The sequence below is a fragment of the Pogoniulus pusillus genome, chromosome 25 (genome assembly GCF_015220805.1).
Source record: "Pogoniulus pusillus isolate bPogPus1 chromosome 25, bPogPus1.pri, whole genome shotgun sequence".
Classification (NCBI taxonomy): Eukaryota; Metazoa; Chordata; class Aves; order Piciformes; family Lybiidae; genus Pogoniulus; species Pogoniulus pusillus.
Window position 1 is genome coordinate 17,304,956 of NC_087288.1, and position 23,477 is coordinate 17,328,432.

The 23,477-nt window shown below is 43.1% G+C and overlaps 1 protein-coding gene across 2 annotated transcripts; it reads left to right on the forward strand.

The window, feature by feature from the left end:
- The first annotated feature begins 1,927 nt into the window (after window positions 1–1,927).
- On the forward strand, window positions 1,928–21,773 carry FBXO28 (F-box protein 28). 2 transcript variants are annotated; one of them, XM_064164575.1, is made up of 6 exons: window positions 1,928–2,178; window positions 11,673–11,782; window positions 13,536–13,674; window positions 16,460–16,655; window positions 18,104–18,211; window positions 18,708–21,773. In XM_064164575.1, the coding sequence occupies exons 1-6, from the start codon at window positions 1,966–1,968 to the stop codon at window positions 19,097–19,099; spliced, it is 1,158 nt and encodes a 385-aa protein (XP_064020645.1). In that variant the 5' UTR covers window positions 1,928–1,965; the 3' UTR covers window positions 19,100–21,773. The 2 variants fall into 2 exon arrangements, with proteins under 2 accessions (XP_064020645.1, XP_064020646.1); XM_064164576.1 differs by lacking the exon at window positions 18,104–18,211 and having other exon boundaries at window positions 1,929–2,178.
- The last annotated feature ends 1,704 nt before the right edge of the window (window positions 21,774–23,477 follow it).

Sequence of the window (23,477 nt, forward strand, 5' to 3'; positions counted from 1 at the left end):
ACATGACAAAACAAAGGAAGCATTCTTAAAACTATCTTAAATTACATATGCTTAGGCAGGATGAAAATAAAGCCACTTGCTTTTAAAGCATTAATGGACTGCCAGCCCAAACCTCACATGCCAAGTCACAAGCTCTTAAAGAATTCTCATGACTGCGTTTTAAACTGCTGAGTGTGCATGTGAAAGGAGATCAAGTCCTTAAACCATGAACATGAATAAAGCCCTTGTTCCAAGATAGCCAGGGCATTTAACAGTGGCACTGATGAGTTGAGGGGTGAGAGGAGCAAAACATGTCCAAATCCCTACAAGGCACACAGTGTGCTCCTCCCAGAAAGGAAATATTCATTTCAGTGCAGATTTCTGGAGTGCCATTAGGCTTACTCTTGCATGTGCCCTGCTCCTATGTTAATTCTTTTCTTGTTGTCTTATTTTCCTTCTAAGAAGGAGGTTCAAGGTGGGTTTTCAAAGGAAAGGAAGTTGCACAGGAAAAAGTATGGGTTGTGATAAATTTTGAAAGAGAACAATGCCTGGACAAAAAGTTATAGGGATGCTGCAGGTCATGCTTCAGTCCTGTAGTATTTTAAGCTGGACTATCTTGGTGCAGGTACTACAGCACGTGGTCCCATTCTCCCCAAACATGTTATGGCTTTTTCCCATACATCTTGCTACAATCACTTCTAGCATTTGACTGAGGGTTTCCTTTAACTTCAGCAGCACCAGTTTCCAAATCAAGCATGCATACTCTGTGCTGCTGATGTGAAAAAATCGCTATCAGCAGATGAAGATAGGAAGGAGACTGGAATCATGCTTTTCATCAGCTGTGGCAAGTTTTTTGGGGGCTAAAAAGGGTTGTGAAACTGTGGTGTAAGTATCTGTTATCACACTCAGAAGCACCAGGGACAGAAACAGCCCATCTCTTTGCTGCTCCAGCTATTAAAATCCAACAAAGCTCCAACATATCATAGAATCATAGAATCAACCAGGTTGGAAGAGACCTCCAAGATCATCCAGGCCAACCTAGCACCCAGCCCTAGCCAGTCAACCAGACCATGGCACTAAGTGCCTCAGCCAGGCTTTGCTTCAACACCTCCAGGGACGGTGACTCCACCACCTCCCTGGGCAGCCCATTCCAATGCCAATCACTCTCTCTGCCAACAACTTCCTCCTAACATCCAGCCTAGACCTGCCCTGGCACAACTTGAGACTGTGTCCCCTTGTTCTGGTGCTGGTTGCCTGGCAGAAGAGCCCAACCCCACCTGGCTACAGCCTCCCTTCAGGTAGTTGTAGACAGCAATGAGGTCTGCCCTGAGCCTCCTCTTCTCCAGGCTGCACACCCCCAGCTCCCTCAGCCTCTCCTCATAGGCTTTGTGTTCCAGGCCCCTCACCAGCTTTGTCACCCTTCTCTGGACACCTTCCAGCACCTCAACATCTCTCTTGAATGGTGGGGGCCAGAACTGGTCACAGCACTCAAGGTGTGGCCTGAGCAGTGCTGAGTACAGGGGCAGAATAACCTCCCTGCTCCTGCTGGCCACACTGTTCCTGATGCAGGCCAGGATGCCATTGGCACTCTTGGCCACCTGGGCACACTGCTGGCTCAGCTTCAGCTCCTCTCTACCAGTACCCCCAGGTCCCTCTCTGCCTGGCTGCTCTCAGCCACTCTGTCCCCAGCCTGTAGCGCTGCTTGGGGTTGTTGTGGCCAAAGTGCAGTCCTCCGGGCCCGCCCTCCCCCAGCCGCAGAAAGCTCTCCCGGCGCGGTGTGAGGAGGCCCCGCAGGGGGCAGTGCGGGGCGCCGCGGGCGGAGGAGGCCCCGGTCCCGCTCGGCCCCAGCCGCAGTGCCGCCGGCGAGCGCCGGGCCGGGGGTGGGGCGGGGCGCAGCGCCCACCCTCCCGCTGGGAAGCGGCGGCGGAAGTAGCGTCACAGGGAGGCTCTCGCCCCTCCCTCCGTGGAGGAAGGAGGGCTTTCAAGATGGCGGCGCCGGAGGAGCGGCTCCTGTCGGACGGGGAAGGCGGCGCCCTGGGTTCGGCTCGGCTCTCCCCGCCCCCGGTTTCGGAGCCTCCCGAGGCTCTGGCGCCTTTGGAGCCGCCGCCTCAGAGCAACACGCTCATGGGGCTGCCCATCGTGGCGATCGAGAGCATCCTTAGCTTCCTGTCCTACGATGAGACGAGCCAGCTCCGCCTGGTAGGGGCCGGGGAGGGGAGGCGATGGGGCGGCGAGCAAGGAGCCCTGCTGCGGTCGGGACCCGAGCCCGCCGGGGAAAGCCTGCCTGGTCGGTCGGGCTCCGGCGGCCCGGGGCGAGAGCGGCGCTGCGGGGAGGTGGGGAGGTGTCGGCAGCGGCCCCGGTCCCGGCCGCCCCCCGCCGGGCTGCTGCACTCGCCGGGGAAGGGGCGGGTGGGATGGGGCTTTTCCCTTTCCCCAGCCGCCCCCGAGCGTCGATTGCGGGGTGTAGGTGTGTGCCTCTGTACACACATTCCTAAAGGTCTTATCGTCTCCTCGTTCCGTTCATCCCCTGAGAAATGAGCGGGCTGCCAAAAGCTCCTTTCTCCTGGTGACTGCTGTTCCTGGGGGTACGAGTCTATTGTGTCATTCTAGAGCTTAAGCCTACAAGTGTAGGGGGTGATGAGCCTGCTGCTCCAAGGACTCTGCCCTACCTAGAAACAAACGTGGGGCAAAAAAAGAGGAGACGACTTAAGAAAAGCCTTTGCCTACCTGAGAAGCTGCTTTCTTTCTCCAGTCACAGCAGTAGATCTATTAAAGATATTGCCTCTTCCTCTGAACTTTATGCTGCAAACCAAAACACAAATCAAAAGCACACCTGTCAGTGTGGAGATCGATGGCTGTCAATCTGTAAGTGCTTCCAGAAGAAGCCTGCTGTTTAAACTATGGCATTATTTTCCTGGAATGCAGAATCTAAGGCTTCTCTGGAAGTACCAGACCTTGCTTTAGAGGAAAATTGTTTTAACCATGTTTGCAGGTTAATCAGTTAAGATGGTGCTGGCTCTTCTACCTAATGACATTCTTTCCTAAGTAATTGTCCACTGTACAGTGGCTAAGGGAGCTGAGGTTGTTTAGCCTGGAGAAAAGGAAGCTCGGGGAGGACCTTATCACTCTCCACAACTACCTAAAAGGAGGTTGTAGCCAGGTGGGAGGTGGTCTCTTCAGCCAGGCAACCAGGAACAGAATGAGAAGACACAGTCTCAAGCTGCACCTGGGGGGGGTTTAGGCTGGATGTTAGGAAGAAGTTCTTCACAGAAAGTGTGATTGGGCTGCCTAGGGAGGTGGTGGAGTCCCAGTCCCTAGAGGTCTTTTAAAAAGAGACTGGGTGTGGCAGTTGGTGCCATGGTTTAGTTGATTAGATGGTGTTGGGTAATAGGTTGGATTTGATGATCTTGAAGGTGTTTTCCAACCTGGTTGATTCTGTGATAATATGAGAAGCTGCTACCTTATTGAATTTTTCTTGAGGTTGTAAATTGAATCATGGTGAGGGAATTAATGCATAGCTTACGTAAGCACCAGTAAATTCGTGTGTACTGTTTCTATTTTAAGAGCTCTCTTAGCCTAAACTGGATAATATTACAAGCACCTTTCTTCAGAAAATGAGACTGGACGTGTACTGAATCAGCAAGCTGAAGTGTTGCATGCTGACTGTAACTTTAAACTGCAAGCTGTCCAAGCAGAAAACCTGTTCTTGCACTGCACTGAGTACAACAGTACCTAAATATTTCTAGCACAGTATGAGTGCATTAAAGACTTTTGCCTCTTCTCTGAGCAGTGGATCTGAGAAAAAGATGGTGGCACTGCCTTTTAGGGTTGCAGCCTCTGCATCTGAGTGCTTAGAGTTTGAATGAAGGGAAGTACCTACACTGTCTGGGTGTGACTAGTCTTGTGTGCTCTGTATTGCAACACTAGGCATAGCCCTTTGCCAGCACCTTCCTCTTGCACTTTTTAAGTGGCAGTGCCTGTGGGAGCTATCACCAGTCACTAGAAGGGGATTTTTATCTTTCTGTAGGATTCTGTTAATGGTCAGCACTGAAGTTGGCAATAGAAAAAAGATGGTGGTGATCCCTGTGGTCAGTGCTACTTAAGTAAAGTGTAATACTTTTGTGCTCCCTTATGGAGCACTTACAAGTTCACTTTTTGTTTGTAGAAGAATCATAGAATCAACCAGGTTGGAAGAGACCTCCAAGATCATCCAGTCCAATCTAGCACCCAGCCCTAGCCAGTCAACCAGACCATGGCACTAAGTGCCTCAGCCAGGCTTTGCTTCAACACCTCCAGGGGTGGTGACTCCACCACCTCCCTGGGCAGCCCATTCCAATGCCAATCACTCTCTCTGCCAACAACTTCCTCCTAACATCCAGTCTATACTTCCCCCGGCACAACTTGAGACTGTGTCCCCTTGTTCTATTGCTGCTTGCCTGGGAGAAGAGCCCAACCCCACCTGGCTACAGCCTCCCTTCAAGTAGTTGTAGACAGCAATGTGGTCCCCCCTGACCCTCCACTTCTCCAGATTGCACACCCCCAGCTCCCTCAGCCTCTCTTCATAGGGTTTGTGTTCCAGGCCCCTCACCAGCTTTGTTGCCCTTCTCTGGACACCTTCCAGCACCTCAACATCTCTCTTGAATTGAGGAGCCCAGTACTGGACACAGCACTCAAGGTGTGGCCTGAGCAGTGCTGAGTACAAGGGCAGAATAACCTCCCTTGTCCTACTGGCCACACTGTTCCTGATGCAGGCCAGGATGCCATTGGCTCTCTTGGCCACCTGGGCACACTGCTGCCTCATCTTCAGCCTACTATCTATCAGGTCCCTTTCCTCCTGGCTGCTTTCCAGCCACTCAGTCCCCAGCCTGTAGTGCTGCTTGGGGTTGTTGTGGCCAAAGTGCAGAACCCTGCACTTGGCCTTGTTAAATGTCATCCCATTGGCCTCTGCCCACCCATCCAGCCTGGCCAGGTCCCCCTTCAGGGCTCTACCTTTCAACAGCTCCACACCTGCTCCTAGCTTGGTGTCATCTGCAAACTTACTGCTGCTGGACTCAATCCCCTCGTCCAGATCATCAATAAAGATATTGAACAGGACTGGGCCCTTCAGAAGTTTCAGAAAGATGCAAAAGCAGGCTGGATAAATACCAACTTTACCACACATGGAACAATGCTATAAAGTGAAGGAACCTACTCAGTTGGTCTTTCAAAATTTTTTTTGAGGCCGTGGCAGCCAAGAAGCTTAATATCCATCAAATTCCTTACTGCACCCTTAGGTACATCAGAAGGCATTATGAATATTCTGCTGAGAAGGAAGTACACTTTTCTTTGTTAACCAGCAGTAATGTAAAGAATTAAAACCCTTCTAGGTTGACCTAATCAGAAGTGTAGCTCATAGCTATGTAAGCTTGATCAGCTAGGTCTTTTGGGTGGCCATTCAAGAACTAAAGATGTTCTTTATGGACATCCACAGAGAGGAAGAGGCTGGATGCTGTTGACAGCATTAAAGTAGCCTTTAAAAATAGCATTAAAGTAGGCTTTAAAAATAGCAATGCCTGTGCATAAATTCATAATGAAATGTCATCACTTTCAGGTTTTTAAAGGCTACAGGTGGACTTGGGAGATGCATATGTATTCCTGCTCTAAGATCTGGTTTGCACAAACAGCAAATTTGTCTTCTCTCTGAGGACTGACTTGAGCTGCTTATCAGAGGTGCATGGGTGTGTCTTAGAATGAGTACTACTCTGCAAAAGATACATTGTTAGACCACACTAGATGAATAACAGAGATTAAATTGCTTAGGTCTCATGCATATTGAAAAACGTGCCCAAAAGCCCCTTGGAGTGTGTCAGTTTGTGGGATGAAGCATCATGAGTGAGGTAGGAAGATGCAGAACATTGATCAACCTTATGTTTGGTTGTATGGGTATAGACACAATGTGACTTTTCCTATACTAACATTTTGGTGCATTCTCTGGATCCCAGCATTGAAGGCAATGGATGTCCTTTTCTCTGAATCTCCTAGGATCACTGATAAACAAAGACAAAGCAAACAAAAAAAACCCTGACAACAAAGAGAGACAAAACACAAACCCCAAAACAAACCAGAAAACAAATTAACCCCCAAACCCAAACAACCCACAACAAAACTTTGAGATGAACTGATGTTGGATGTAGAGACATACAAGAAGACAAAGTAGTTGGTTAGGTGGGAGGACACAGAGCATCAATAAGTCACAGTATCACAGTATCATCAGGGTTGGAAGAGACCTCACAGATCATCAAGTCCAACCCTTTACCACAGAGCTCAAGGCCAGACCATGGCACCAAGTGCCACGTCCAACCTTGCCTTGAACAGCCCCAGGGATGGCGACTCCACCACCTCCCCGGGCAGCCCATTCCAGTGTCCAATGACTCTCTCAGGGAAGAACTTTCTCCTCACCTCAAGCCTAAATTTCCCCTGGCGCAGCTTGAGGCTGTGTCCTCTTGTTCTGGTGCTGGGCACCTGAGAGAAGAGAGCAACCTCCTCCTGGCCACAACCACCCCTCAGGTAGTTGTAGACAGCAATAAGGTCTCCCCTGAGCCTCCTCTTCTCCAGGCTAACCAATCCCAGCTCCCTCAGCCTCTCCTCGTAGGGCTGTGCTCAAGGCCTCTCCCCAGCCTTGTTGCCCTTCTCTGGACACGCTCAAGCATCTCAATGTCCCTCCTAAACTGGGGGCCCAGAACTGAACACAGTACTCAAGGTGTGGTCTAAGCGGTGCAGAGTACAGGGGCAGAATGACCTCCCTGCTCCTGCTGGCCACACCATTCCTGATGCAGGCCAGGATGCCACTGGCTCTCTTGGCCACCTGGGCACACTGCTGGCTCATGTTCAGGCAGGTATCAATCAGCACCCCCAGATCCCTCTCTGTCTGGCTGCTCTCCAGCCACTCCGACCCCAGCCTGTATCTCTGCATGGGGTTGTTGTGGCCAAAGTGCAGCACCCTGCACTTGGAGCTATTGAATGCCATCCCAAGTCTTCAGATAAAAATAGAGGTATGAACCTCTGTTGTTTATATGGAGCATAATGAGGAGCATAATCTAAGGCTGAAGATCCATAAGTGTTTTTGTCACCAAAGGGCAAATAAAGCATGTTTCCTGCTTATGCTGACTGCCATCAGGCAAGGCAAGACTGTAGGCCCCTCATTCTGCAAAGCAACACTTGGCTTTCCTGTGTTAATGCTTTCTGCTGTTCTCAGTGTTACCATATGCAAAAACATAAATGAGGCTCCTGCTGATTAAGCAGTGAAGTAGACCTAAGGTAGTGGAGACTAAACAATATTAGGTGTTCAGAATTGTCTGGAATGATGCCTCAGCACAAATCCTGAGTTTTCAAGCTTTTGTTCAGGTAAAGTAAATGAGAGGAAAAGCAGCAGTATTTCACATTCAACACTTTGCTTTCAGCCCTTTTGGGTATTTACTTCAGCTACTTTGTCTGATAAGGATCTTTGGGATTTTCTATGTTTCTCTTTCTGAAGCTGTAACGTTCTTGGACAAGCTGTAGCCTAGTTTGGATGCTGATATGGAATCCAGCTATCCTCCAGCTTTTGAAGGCCTCTTTTACTGTGGTGGGGTCTTGTTTTGTTTGGGTTTTTTTCCTCTTTTTTTATGACTTGCAGAATTTCTGGAATTTGTGAGTAGGATAATATGAAATTCTTACGTTCCAATTTCTTTTCACTCTCATGACTGAACTTGGAAATACACTTCCATTCAGGCTATTACTACAGTAAGTGTGATTCCTTTATAAGCACTTTGAGAAGAAGGTTATCTTGGATTTTGGCACATCAGAAGTGCAAACTTGTACTTCCATTCTGCATGACACAAACAAGGACTGATAGCCTTTGCACAACACTGTTTTAGTCTTCCCACAGTTTCAGTAAATCTATTTACAGACATTTCTGGTTTAAAGGTTCTTGCTGAAGTCATCAACATTTTGTCATTTATACTTTTACCCTAGAAAGGCATTATGAAATGTGGTGTCAATGTAGCCTCTTAAGGAAAGGAACATATATTAAATCTAAATACTTCAGGATATTTTTATCTCTGTTTTGATATTGGTTATCTGTTAGTGAAGCTTGGCAAAAATAAGACTCATGAGGAAAGGGAAGCTGGTAGTAGTCTTCTAGCAGATTGTGTCAGTTTAGTTTGTTTACAAATGAAGCAGAAAATGAGTTCTGTTATAGAAGCTGTTATTGCATGTAAGTCAGCATGCTAAGAAGCAACCACCTCATCCTGCTTTTCATGTGCACTTGGAATAAATCTCTAACACTGAAATTTGAACACAGTGTATCATAGAATCAGCCAGGTTGGAAGAGACCTCCAAGATCATCCAGTCCAACCTAGCACCCAGCCCTAGCCAGTCAACCAGACCATGGCACTAAATGCCTCAGCCAGTCTTGAAGACCTCAAGGGACGGTGCCTCCACCACCTCCCTGGGCAGCCCATTCCAATGCCAATCACTCTCTCTGCCAACAACTTCCTCCTAACATCCAGCCTATACCTACCCCAGCACAACTTGAGACTGTGTCCTCTTCTTCTATTGCTGGTTGCCTGGAAGAAGAGCCCAACCCCACCTGGCTACAGCCTCCCTTCAGGTAGTTGTAGACAGCAATGAGGTCACCCCTGAGCCTCCTCTTCTCCAGGCTGCACACCCCCAGCTCCCTCAGCCTCTCCTCATAGGCTTTGTGTTCCAGGCCCCTCACCAGCTTTGTGTCTCTGGACACGTTCCAGCACCTCAACATCTCCCTTGAATTGAGGGGCCCAGAACTGGACACAGCACTCAAGGTGTGGCCTGACCAGTGCTGAGTACAGGGGCAGAATAACCTCCCTTGTCCTACTGGCCACACTGCTCCTGATGCAGGCCAGGATGCCATTGGCTCTCTTGGCCACCCGGGCACACTGCTGGCTCATCTTCAGCCTACTCACTACCAGTACCCCCAGGTCCCTTTCCTCCTGGCTGCTTTCCAGTGCCTGGTTAGACTCAGCATTTGAGAAAATTCTACCTCTTTTAGCTTTTATTGCTAGAATAAGAAAATAACCCATAAAAATCTGCAAATAATAAATATGAGCAAATTTAACTTTTTAACTTTCTTATGGTCCATTGCATAGCTGGTATCAAATTGTCTTGGACTGATAGCAGCACTTAAAGTGTAATAATCCTGTTTTGCATGTTACTGCTGACTGCACAGTCTAAAGTATTTTGTTCTTAGAAACAGAAGTGCCATATGATTTAAATGGTGACGTCAGGGACCAGCTAAGAATTAAGAGGAGATTGGAAAAAATAAGTTGCAGGCAAACCTTTTGGGTTTCATGTGGTACTGTTAAAATCTATTTAGTGTTCTGGTTTTAGGCTAATTATTAGCACAAACATGGGTAAATTGCAGAAAGTGGAGCAAATAACTAACTTCATTGATATGCATTGTGCAAGAGAATTAGTAAGGTTATTAAAAAACAGTGTTTAAAAATCGAGCACAGTTTGTGTTACCCATTGCAATTTACTATCTTGGATGTGGGAGGGTTTTAGCATGCTTCAGGATGGCTCTTGATGCCACCAGGTGTCAGTGTACACCTAGCTAAACCTACTCTTCTGTGCTTCCTCTGTAAGTGTAGGGTGTCTAGGATTGGTTTTCTCTCGTGCTGAGTAACTGCACAGCTAACACAGAGCCCTTGTCCAGGGGGTTGGTAGCGTTAGATCTATAAGTAAGCTGTAAAGTATTGTGCTCAAAACTGGAACCTGATCTTGCCATCCCTAAGGTTGAAAAAACATGAGTTTCCTCCTTCCTGTGGCTGAAGGGCAAACATTTTGGGTTTTTTATACAGTGGAGATGATTTTGCAGATTCAGTGAATTTTGGAGAGGGAAACTGTAGTTAGCTCTTATGATTCTTCTGTTAACAAATAGGATCCAACACCAAGGAATACAGGCAGATGGGGATCATTTGCTTAATGGTCTGTTAACAGAGATCTGTATGAAAATAGTCAGGTTTTACTCTTAAGCTAGCATTGATCAGAGGAAAACTTGCAGAAAGTAGAACTTCTTTAAATACCATCTATACATATAAACAAAACAATTGCAGCCTTTTCTAGGAGCAGTGAGAATCTTCTTCCCCAAGGTATAAATTTAGACTTTACAATTATAGAATCATAGAATCAACCAGGTTGGAAGAGACCTTCAAGATCATCCAGTCCAACCTATAGAGTATGGAGGAAAGAAGTGTTCATTTAAGGGAGGGGAGGGGAAAAGCCAAGTTAATGTATTGAAAAGTGGGATCACCATGGGAATTGTGTCCTTGGGTTAAAAACAACACTCCCCCAACAACAACCCAAACCCAACCAAATAACCAGAACTAAAAGTAACCAACCAAAAAGCCAAAATAATTCCAAAGGACAGTTGGTTCACTAAGGTCTTACATATCTAGAATTGAGTCGTAATTGCTTTACACTTTGGTATAAGGTGGCTTTATCTTGTAGCTAGTTACTTTGTGAAGATTTAAAAGTTTATCAGTTGATGGTATCTTCTGCATCTATTAATGTCCTTTCTTCCTAAAACTATGAGGGGAGGAAAAATGAAGCTACAGGTATTGAACAGAGCAAGTAAAAAGAATCTGCTAAACAGAGAAGTCTTTTTTTATACAAAAAGAATGTTATTTCAAATGCATTGTATTGCATAAGCTTTGAAACTTAATTCTGGCTGTCTTCAAAAACCTAGGCCTTAAATGATGAAAGAAAACTTCTTTAGAAAGCTTTTTTTTAAAATAAGACTACAAAATGATAGAATCATAGAATCATAGAATCAGCCAGGCTGGAAGAGACCTCCAAGATCATCCAGTCCAACCTAGCACCCAGCCCCAACCAATCAACTAGACCATGGCACCAAGTGCCTCATCCAGTCCTTTCTTGAAGACCCCCAGGGACAGTGCCTCCACCACCTCCCTGGGCAGCCCATTCCAATGCCAATCACTCTCTCTGTGAAGAACTTCTTCCTAACATCCAGCCTATACCTACCCTGGCACAACTTGAGACTGTGTCCCCTTGTTCTATTGCTGTTTGCCTGGGAGAAGAGGCCACCCCCCACCTGGCTACAATGCCCCTTCAGGTAGTTGTAGACAGTAATAAGATCACCCCTGAGCCTCCTCTTCTCCAGGCTGCACACCCCCAGCTCCCTCAACCTCTCCTCATAGGCTTTGTGTTCCAGGCCCCTCACCACCTTTGTTGCCCTTCTCTGGACACCTTCCAGCACCTCAACATCTCTCTTCAATTGAGGGGCCCAGAACTGGACACAGCACTCAAGGTGTGGCCTGAGCAGTGCTGAGCACAGGGGCAGAATAACCTCCCTTGTCCTACTGGCCACACTGTACCTGATGCAGGCCAGGATGCCATTGGCTCTCTTGGCCACCTGGGCACACTGCTGCCTCATCTTCAGCTTACTATCTATCAGTACCCCCAGGTCCCTTTCCTCCTGGCTGCTTTCCAGCCACTCAGTCCCCAGCCTGTAGCGCTGGGATAGCTTGTACCAGAATCACTCCAGAGACCAAGTTTAAAATGCAGATATATGCATTTGCAACTTCCATTAAAATCTCCCCAGCAATTATGGGCAACAATAGGACTGACTTATGGCCTTAATTGAGCCCTAAGTTGTTGTTTTTTTTACTTAAATACAGGTTTGTAAGCGAATGGACTTGGTTTGCCAACGAATGCTAAATCAGGGGTTTCTGAAAGTGGAAAGATATCACAACCTGTGTCAAAAGCAAGTTAAAGCTCAGCTTCCAAGGTATGTACCAATTAAAACTGTAGTTAAACTTAAATCTCCTGGACTCTCAAGCAGAACATTGAAAAGGAACTTTCTGCTGGCTTTTGGAGTCACATTTGGTTTTACTTAATTTGCTTGCAAAAGCACCTTGACCCTAAGATCTAATTGCAGAATAATGGTTTGGATGAATATAAGTTGGTGTGAACCACAAACTGGACTACTGGAGAAATGTCTGTGGTATTCTAAACAGACTGGGTCCTGTGTTACTCAGCCTCTCTGGCAAATCAAGCGAAGACTCCTGGGAATTAATAAATGCCATTCCTTTTCAAGACCAGCTGCCTTGGCTGATGATCTACTATATTAGGTCTGCATGGCAAGGTTTTGGTAGTGCAAAGCTGCTAGAAGCTTCCCTTGTATCTGATAGAGCCAGTGCCAGCCAGCTCCAAGGCTGACCTTATGCTGGCCAAGCCCAAGCCCATCAACAACTGTGGTAATGTCTCTGATAAAATATTCAAGAAGGGGGAAGAAGTTACTGTGCATGAGCAAATGCATACAGGGAGAGGATTGAGAACAAGAGAGAAGCAGCTCTGCAGACACCAAAGTCAGTGAAGGATGAGGTGCTCCAGGCACCAGAGCAGAGATTCCCCTGTGACTCAGTGAAGACCATGGTGAGGTAGACTGTTTCTCTGCAGGCCATGGAGGTTAATGGTGGAGCAGGTATACACTTGCAGCCTGTGGAGGACCTCATGATGAAGCAAGGTGGGTGTACTTGAAGGAAATTGTAACCCACATAGGAAGCTTGTGCTGGACCAAACTCCTGGCAGGATCTATGGACCTGTGGAGGGTGGAGCCCATGCTGGAGCAGTTTTGCTGACAGGACTTTTAACCCAACAAGGGTTTTGAAATTTGGGTTTGTTTTTAATTACCCTTCTCCAATTTGAGTGGTGGTAAATTAAAATCATTTCCCCAAGATGAGCCTGTTTTGCCCATAAGGGTAACTAGTGAGTGATCTCTCCCTGTCCTTATCTCAACCCACGAGCTTTTTGTTATATTCTCTCCTATCCAGTTGAGGACAGGGAGAGACAGGACAGCTTTGGTGGGCACCTGGCATCCAGCCAGAGTCAACCTGATATACTTAGCTATGATTCTGCTTTAAAAGAATCTTCTTGGTTTTTTTTTTTGCAGTGCTAAGGATTAAATGGGAAAGGGAGGGGATTGACATGACCATTACTGGGAGCTTGTTTCTCACTAGAGCAATGCCTTGTCTTTCCACTAAGTGCAGCTGCTGGTGTGTCCTATCAAATTTCCCAGTCAGAGTGAAGAAAATAAATGCTGCTTAGTTTTGTAGAGAACCTTTGTCAAAAGACTTTGTATCTCAACCTAAATGAGCAAGTGCTGATAACATTTAAGTTGGTGCCATTTCCATTGAAGTACTAACTGTAGGAATATGGAGGGATAAAAATATTCACACTGATTCAGTGTCTGCTAATACTGAAAGCTTGTTTTTAAAATAGTCCTAAATTACTTGCAGAGTTTATATATCACATAAGATGTAGTAACTAAGGGAACAAATGGTGTCTAAGAAAAGTGCAGTATGCTATTACTAGCTGGTTCTCAATCTGCACTAGGGTTTTTCCCATGAAGACAGAACAAGTGTTAATGGTTACATTTTCAAACCTCAGAGAGTTTAAAGGGTGAAACTAACCTGAATGATTTTATGGTTTCATTTTTGTTGACTCTTTAAATTGGTGTCACTTCATGGTCTGTCTTGTAGACGGGAGTCAGAGAGAAGAAACCATTCATTAGCTCGTCATGCAGACATCCTTGCTGCGGTAGAAACAAGACTCTCTCTGTTAAATATGACTTTCATGAAGTATGTGGATTCCAATCTCTGTTGCTTCATACCTGGAAAGGTAAAATGTAGATCATAGTATGTGAATGTATATCAGTGTTTAAAAAATATGACTGTGGAACTTAAACTGGGATAAATTAATGTGTGTATTTATGAATGTACTCTGAAACTGTCTCAGATACTTGCAAACACACAGCACTCTAAAGCAGAGTATGCCAGCCTGAAATGAAAGAACCAGATTCAATCAATTCTTTTAAACTAAATTTCCATTTTCTTTTAGATTCTTAATTTTGATAGATGGTTGACTTCTGGCATATACATTTTATCCAGCTTTTTACAAGAAACACATGTAGGGTTTAGTGTTGGGTTCTTGTTCTACAAGACAGCTTGGGGGCCAGGTCATCAGAAAATGCAGTAATTTAAACTGTGGGTAACATTAAGCAGTTAGAGCATCAGGAAGATTTCAGGCACCTTTTTTAAGGGTCTTAGTACTTCAGATCAATTGAATTAAGATATTTAGTATGTGGAAACAGTGTTCAGTATTACAGTAGATGGGGTATTTTTGTACAGTAGGTGAAATTACAGATAAGTGTTGATAAAGCATGTTCAGTATTAATACTACTGAACAATTCTGGTGTTTCAGAGAACCATCACAGCATGAAATATAAGCTGGACAAGGAGGGTGTATGTTGGAGATACAACACTGCTTTATGAGTTGTGAAATCAGAATTTCACAGGGGAATTAAGAAAATCATGTTGTGAGGTAGACTGGTGTAGCTCAGGGTCAAAACAAGATTTGTGAACATTAGCCCTAATGCTGTATTTGTTGATCTTTCCATGTGAGGTGTGGATATGTTGGTATTCATTTTTCATGAGCAGGTAACTAAATTGCACTGGGATGAATGGGAAAGTTGGCTGTTGGGTGCAGGTGAAGCATGGCAGGCATCTTTACATTAGAATCATCAAATCACAGAATCAACCAGGTTGGAAGAGACCTCCAAAACCATCCAGTCCAACCTATCCATCCAGTCCAATCTATCATTAGGGTATACTGTCAGCATAAAAAGTATTTTTATCTTGAAGAGATAACTTAATTTCTCTGTAGTCTTGTTGACCTGATATTAATTTGCAATCATAGTTAAATGTGAATGCTTATTTGACTTTATACAGCCATGTATTTTAAAACATTTAATTTAATATAGTTGAACTTCAGTCCTTGTTACTGACATAGTAAATGGAATACTTAAAGAAATGTTGGTTTACTGTTTCTGAACAGTAGACAGAAGGTCAACACTCAAATCTAGGCCTGCAGTAGTTGAGCAAGTGAGCTTGCCAGCCGTTTTTCTTGTGAGCACTGAATCATAAGAACTTTGTATTCTGATAGAACAGCTAAGAAGGTTTCTGTAATTACTGACTTAGTGTATGAGCTCAGTAGTGGCACTGCTTTCAGCACAGCTACCAATTCACTTAAAAATCCTATTTTGGTCAAGCAGATTCAAGGCTTAGTGTTCAGTCTGTGGTTGCCCTCCCCTCAACCTGCCCTGCTCCCCTCAGGATACTTAAACTGAGTAAAGCTGCCACAGAATTGTCAGGAAGTTAATTTTTGTTAGAATCATAGAATCAACCAGGTTGGAAGAGACCTCCAAGATCATCCAGGCCAACCTAGCACCCAGTCCTATCCAGTCAATTAGACCATGGCAGGCACTAAGTGCCTCATCCAGTCTTTTCTTGAACACCTCCAGGGACGGTGCCTCCACCACCTCCCTGGGCAGCCCATTCCAATGGGAAATCACTCTCTCTATGAAGAACTTCCTCCTAACATCCAGCCTATACCTACCCCGGCACAACTTAGATTATGTGAATTCTAGTTTTGGATTCAGCATACTGTGTTAAGGTCCTGGGGACAGCAGAGTCCTGCTGCCAAGACTTTTCTGTTGAGGATGGCAGGAGAAGTTTTTGAGGATGTTGTTGCTGGTGGATATAGTATGGGTAAAATTAGAGAAGTCTACTGTAAGCATGGTGAATGATGAGACACTTTAGTTTTGTCTGACTTCTGCAGCTTTTTAGCTAAGCCTCCTTTAAAACACAAGACACAATTGTGTTGTGTTATGATTGTCTGTGTTCTTCAGGAGACTCTTAAACTGTTATTCCTGTGCAGAATACTTGCGTCAGTAGTTTTGCTTTTAAGAAACCAGCACCCCTGTCTTGACCTGCCTCAGACAGGCCTTAGGTTATCAGGATGCTTTTCCATCTCTAGCTCCCCTAATCAAAGGGCTTGTGAAACCTGTTAAGAGGGAGCTTATGTTCTCTGCCAGTAGTGAATCAATGTTCTATGAATTTATAAGTCATTATAAAATTAATATAATTTTGGGCTTAATCTGACTTTGAAATATTTTGAATGTTTGCATGTGGACTCAAATGTTTAGAACTCTTCAGACTGACATAATGGTAATTGTTGTTACTTCATTCATGTGTTTCACAACTGGCTGGGGGAGTGACTGCTCGGCTTCATGGCTTGCAGTATCTTGCTTCGGGTTCTCCAGAACCAAACTATTGTGCTCTGCCAAATATAGATTATATAATTCAGGAGTCAAGTATGTATTCAGCAAAACAAAATTTCACACAATGGTTATTGTTTCCTGAGTTTGAAGAGAGTTGCTGTGATAGACAAGTGAACAGCTTCTCTGATCTATCACAAACAACACTTCATTTAAAAAATCCTATCTAGAGCTGAAGCACACCATGGCATGCAATAGGTATGTAGTAAAAATATGCCAGCACTTCTAGAATGATCTGAAATAATCTTGCCTTTATCAGAAAACCCTAATTCTTCTTAAATGTTTTAGGTAATAGATGAAATTTATCGTGTGCTAAGGTATGTAAACTCTACAAGGGCTCCTCAGAGAGCTCATGAAGTTCTTCAAGAACTAAGGGACATTTCCTCCATGGCTATGGAATATTTTGATGAGAAGATTGTTCCAATACTGAAAAGAAAGATGCCTGGGTCAGATGTATCGGGACGTCTGATAGGAACTGCCCCAGGTATTAATTCCAACATATAGTTAAGCTTTGTTTAGGTTTTTCTTATCTGTAAAATTTGACAGCACTTTATTGTTTTAAGGGTCCCTCCCTTAAATGGGAGCTTTATTACATAAATATTGATGATACTTGTTTCTTAAGAATGCTAACTGAAATTCACTTGCTTTGAAATTTAAGGAGCCTTTGTACTACCAAAAGAACAGTCACTTGAATGTATGTTAGAATTATGCATGGTGTGTATTCATCGAACAAACGCTTTTGTGCCACCAATGAATGAGACTTTATCAGTGCATTTGGTTGAAATTTGGCACATGAGATGACAACTTCGATGCCTTTTATTTTTAGGACAATCAGCAAATGAGTTAGCCTAAGCTGTTGTAGTGTGTAGAGAGCTAGAATGTGTATGCTTATTTTTACTTTCCTGGAGCACTGATGTCTATGCGAAGAAGCAAAATACTTTTGGGTAGTAGCAAAAAGGTGATTAAAATGAGAGTTGGTGAACAAGTAATTAAACTGGTCTTTTGTATACTCTGGCTCACAAAAGTTCTGGGAAGTCTGATGAAGTCTGAGGTAGTTGCCTCATATAATGGCCAAAAGCAGTGGATTAGAGCTGTAGTGTCCTCCCTGGGCTGAACAACTTCTCAGTTCTTTGGAACTGTGAAATTAACTCCCTGAAAAGTCTGAGGTAGTTGCCTCATATAATGGCCAAAAGCAGCGGATTAGAGCTGTAGTGTCCTCCCTGGGCTGAACAACCTCTCAGTTCTTTGGAACTGTGAAATTAACTCCCTGATGAAGTCTGAGGTAGTTGCCTCATATAATGGCCAAAAGCAGCGGATTAGAGCTGTAGTGTCCTCCCTGGGCTGAACAACTTCTCAGTTCTTTGGAACTGTGACATTAACTCCCTGAAAAGGTAACTCAAAAACTTAAAAAAAAAAACAACAAACAATGAAAAAAAAAAAACAACCAAACCCCAAAACCCCAACCTACATCTTAAGCAAAAAGGATAAGCCTAACTGTAGGACTTCTTTCTTTGTGTTGTGTCCTGTCCATCCTTTTAGCCATGTGTGTATAACACCTCTTAATTATCCTGTTACTTATACTTCAATTCCCTAAGAAGTGTTTTCCTAAACTGAAGTTAATCTTAATCATCATTTCAAGTCCAAAGCTTGATGTGGCATAAAAATACCTATCTCATGTTGAGGGAGCATAACCTATCTAAAGGCAACCCTTTAGTGTCACATAACTGTAGCTATGCTGGCATCTTAAACGACAAAAGAGGAGGAAGATGACTGTTCTAGGCTGTTCCAGACTGTTCTGTCTTTGTAGTGCTTAGAGTTTGCATCTTATACAGCATTGCTAGAAGAGTAAAATGATAGAAAGTGATAGATATCTTTTATGATCAAAAAAGTGAAAGAAATTATACAGTAGCTGTTAGTCTCCTTGATTTGCAGGAACTTTAATAAAATCAACATTCCCAAGCTCAAATTCCAGTATGGTTTTAGTACTTAGGAAGAGTGATTCTAAAGAAGCACGGAAAATAAATCCCCTTCTTCTAAAAAGTAAGTTAAACTGAAATATCTTGTTAAGCCCCAAACCACCAAACTTTAGAGCTTCAGCTGTCTGCAGCTAAGACAGCAGAATTGTACTGCTCTATCGAAATGTATTTATTTAACTGTTCTGTAATAAGTAATTTATAGAAATGTTGTGGGGTTTTGGTTTAACATGTGTGATGCTAAGTCTAGATGACAAAATACCGCTGCTTAACTTTTGATACAGCAAAAGGAGGGGGGGGGCTTAAATACAGAAAATAAATGATGAGTTGGTTTTTAAGCTACTGAAAATCTAAGTGTTTTAAGTGATACTAGTTGTGCTCTGAGATATCTTATGCTCTTATTAGACGCTTCAATGACTAAATCTCTTTACACGTTCATGTAACTTGCAACCAGTGTTAAGATTCATGTTTAGGGAGTAGGGGTAAGCAACGTATGAAAACTGAGATGAGGGTAGAAACTTTGTACTGAAGCCACAGAGAATTAATCACCATTTTCTCTGAAGTTCCAGGGCCTTCTGCAGCACTGACAACAATGCAGCTATTCTCCAAGCAGAGCCCTTCAAGACAGGAAGTCACCAAACTCCAGCAGCAAGTAAAAGCGAATGGCACAGGCTTGACGTCGCTAAAGCGAGAAATCTCAGAGATTCGCATCAAAGTGCAAGAGCAACAGAAACAACTCCAAGATCAAGATCAGAAACTGCTTGAGCAAACCCAAATCATAGGTGAACAGAATGCCCGATTGGCTGAGCTTGAACGGAAGCTGCGAGAGGTGATGGAGAGTACAGTAGGAAATTCTTCAGGTTCTAACTCAAACGAACAACCTCCTAGAAAACGGAAGGCAGTTGAATCCACAGACTGTCCTAGGAAATCTAAACGCCTTCGGAACAGAAAATAACTTGGCAATGAATGACACCTTCAGGAGGATACACTGCTTTAGTAGCCCAAGCAGGTCTGCTTGTTTGGATACTGTGACTAGCTTCATGGTGTCACTTAGGCTGCTGGCACTTCAAAACACCACTTAGACTTGAACAGTAATTTTCTTTCATTGAGACTTTTTCCCCTGCTTTCTGTATGGGTGGGCCTAATGCACAGAATCTTTAAGAGTTGCAATAGTTACATACTAACCAGACCTGCTCTGTTATGTTTTGAAAGGTTAATCTCTTTCTGTGCAGATGTGTTCGAAGTAAACTTATTTGTGTTTATGCATATGTTCACATAAAATCATAAATAAATCCAGTCTTAAATGACTAAAAAAGTTAAACCTAAAAACAGATGTCCTGTTCACTTGAAGGAAAGATCCACTTGGAAAATCTTGTTTTGGAGAACTTGACCTTTTTTTGTTACAAGTGACCTTGTCTGGAATGTCTGAAAAGTGGTTAATACTTTTTGGGAATCTCTGTAATGAGTAAAACTGACTTCTGAAGTTATGGTATTGGCTATATATTTTTGTAAACTTACAAGGAAGGGCCTTCTGTCCAGTCTTGACATGCACACCCCCTGGTTCTAGGTGTTGGGAGCCATATTCTACGTTTGCATGGATAGATGCATGCGCAGCTTAGTCAACCTGCTAAAAGCACTTGCCTGAAATTGTTCTTAACTTCTGGGAGAGCAATTTCTTTGTTCCTCAGCCATAACTTAGCATCTGCTTTCAGCACAACTGCTTTCTTACAATGAGGTGGTCTTACGAAGTAAGAGTTTGAAGCTAGACTGTCTGCCACTTCCACTACCTGCAAGTTGCAGGTATTCATAGCCAAATCTGAAGAATTGAGAAGCTGCCTTTGCATCCCTCTATTCACAGGCCAACATCTACTAAGTATCCAACAAATTGTCCTTACAATAATCAAGATCAGGGGGACATTGTTTCAATTAAATGCTTTATTATGGAAAAACCTAAACTGTTTTGTGAGTATGTGTTGGGAATGGGATGGAACTTGTATCACAAACAATGATATTCTAAGCTTTCCTTACCCTAAAAGATGAATTGCTTAAGACAAAGCTTTAATTTCTTTTTGCACTTGTGTTTTGAGCTTGTAATCACGAAACATGTCTTGCACTGTTCAGTATCTTTGGTCACTTTAACAACCTCAGAGTTATGTACAGTGATTTTAATTCTTTTAACTCCCCCATCTGTATATTTTTGGAACCTTATACGACTACCATTGTCCTTGGTTTTGTTTTAATGTACTCAACTAAGTAGCTTTATCATTCCACATATGTTCTCTTTTATCAGCTGTTGCTTTGAGTTTAGATGATTCTGAATTCAACTTGCTATGGCACTGAAAATGCAAATGCTGCCTTGGTAGCTTTTCAGAATCTTGTTATTATTACTATGGGTTGCAATACAAATTACTCTTACATTTTATGTGGCTGTCAGCATAACATAGTGGTTGTAGTTAAGTCACCAAATTGAAAATTAGTCAAATTTTATATGTAACTGGAAAAGGGACATTTTTTTTCCTGAAACTCCAGCTACAATTTTTACTTCTAAAACATTAGCTCATATCAGAAGTAACATTGCAAATGCCTAATTACTGGCAGACATGTGATTTTAAGATAGACTTGTTGGGTAGTTTGAGTCTTTTTTAAAAGGCCTGTTTCTTGAAAGCATCATGGAAGTGAGTGGAACTGTTGAAAGAGCACTTGTTATTGCTGATCTTCCACTGCCCAGAATTTTTTTACTGTTCAAGATCTCTTTATGATAGATATGTACTGTTCAGTTTAAAAATCCTGGAGTATAATTTGTTTTAAAGAATAATTTTGAATCAAAGGATCAGCATGATACCTGCAGTCTCAAAGCTGGGTTCCTTTCTCAGTGTGCAAAGACCGAGACACTTGTTTTATTCCAGTTCAGTGCAGAAGAGGGTGCTAAAGAATATCACCACAAAGCTAGCATGCTGATTGTTGAGATGATCCTTCACTTATGCAGTCATAATGAGCATATTCCTTATTTACCGTGGTTTTACTGGTGAATATTATCCTTCCTTTAAAGCAAATTGGAATATAGTTTCCTTGCCTTCATTTAATAGGTTTTAATTTCAGTGAGCAAACTCGGTGCATAGAGGTCTTTGAGTGGAGATGAGTATCCTAACTTCTAGAGGTGTGGGGGTTAGCCTTCTAATGTATTATGATCAGCTTAAGGTGACTAAAGTTTATGTTGGGTTTCTGTCATCTGTCAATCTGTCCCTGATCAGTCTTGCATTCTATTACCGTTCCTACCCAAACCTTCGAAGAACAATGCCTAAAGTTGGTACTAACAACAATTAAGAGACTAATTACAACGTTTTGTTCTACAGGACTTTTCATTCTGGTTGCCTTGGTTTCAAAACAGACTCTTCATGGTTGCCTAACTTTGTAACTCTGTGGTTGCCTGATTCTGGTAATTTCTAGCTTTTTTTGACATCAGCTATAATTACTGTGTATCATTTGATACAAATTCATTTAATGGTCATTCATGATGACAAATTCATGTAATGGTCTAGTTACTTGTCGTTAAATTCTTCTCAACAAGTATAAACTTGTGAACTGTGTTTACTGGAAAGATTTATTCATACATTTCTTACTATCTTTCACTTGGGTTTCTTTATTCATTTCTAGAAGATGCAAGCAATTCCTGTCCCACTTCACCCTACACAGATAGTTTGAAGTTATTGGAGAGTACAGTTTATTTGTGTGTTGGTGAATCTTTAGCTGTGTGTAAAGTGAGCTGGAAAGAACAACAGCCTATTGTTACATGAAACACTCCACATGAATGGTGCCAACTTGAAACCTTCAATTCAAGGAAGTATCATGTGCTGTAAGTTTGCAGGTGCATCCTGATCCTCTGTGTGTTTCCAAGTATAGTAAAATTGAACTAGGCACATGAAACTTGAGAGGCAGAGGGAATATTGCTAGCAAACTTTGAGAAATGCCACAGAGGGGCACACTACTGTTTTGTTTTCACATCCCAGGGAGGGAGGGAGACATCAGTACCAGACAGCTCTCAAGACAGGAATATACATCAATGGAATGTAGATATGCACCAGATAGAGCATAGAAAACAAAGCAAAATAATAGTCTGGAGAAAACAGCTGCAACATTGATTTCTGACACCATATTAAATAACAGAGGATGAGCTTTGCAATATGGGAACAAGTGGATAATAAGCCAGAAGTGAAACTACAGTTCTTTAACTACAGATTTTTATACAAAGCTTACATGTGTTGGTAGATCACCCTCAATGTAGTTGGTAGCAGTTACTGATTTATCATCTATTCACGGAAGAACCTCAATTTGGTGAGGTGAGACTAAATATAGATTACAAAGGTACACGGCAAGCAAAACTACTTGCAGCCAGCCATCAGTTTTAGTAGTTGTAGCAAGGGCTGAAACTGAGTAGCTCAGGTTGAAAGAGTGCTACTAAGTGTCTTTAAATAGCTTAAAACTAACTTCCTTTTTTTCAAGCTTGCTTTCTAAAAGTAGCTGCTTGCTTCAAAAAATGTTTTGTTTCCTAGTAAGGTCAGAGATTTCTGACAAATGTGTGTATCTAGTGAAAATGATGTTAGAAGACACCACAATGGTAGGGTTTTTTTTGAGGCAGAAGCTGCTTACGATCAGCCCTTGCTCCCCAAATTGAACGGCTTGTATGCAAATGGGGTGTGCAATCGCTTTCTAAGGGCAAATGGATGCAATAGGGTAAAGCCTGGAAGGAAGAAAGGATACCTGCTTAACAGGATAAATGTCTGAGATTAGATAATAGAAGCAAATGTTAACTTCTTCAATCCCTGACTCTCAGCATGGCATATCAAACTAGTCACAGTAGTTCATGGATATAATGAGGATGCCTTCCCATAATTTCTTAACTTACTTAGCTGCTCTTACTCTGAGCTTCTAATAGTTAATTGTAGGAAGCAGTAAGATTCCTACAAGAGTCTTGAAAATAGGACAGCATCAAGTGTGGTTAAATACATCTTCAGATAGGAGAGAGCTACCTTGATTTATTGAGTGTTTATGATGGTTTCAAGAAGGTAACTAGCACATTACAGTCATAGATGATTTAATTTGAAAGTAAATTGTTTGCAGTATTTTATAGTAACATGTCTGCTTCGGGTTTTGAACTGATACTCCTGAATTCCCATGTTGTTTTGCACATGGAACAGCCTACTTGTCTGTGTGCTCTCCACACTTGCAGTGGTGCTTACTGGATCTCACCTTCCTGGTTAGATGGGGATGTGCTGCTAGTTTTGGTTTATGTGCAACTGAACATGCTAGGCTTTGTCATTCTAGCTTTGTGCCAG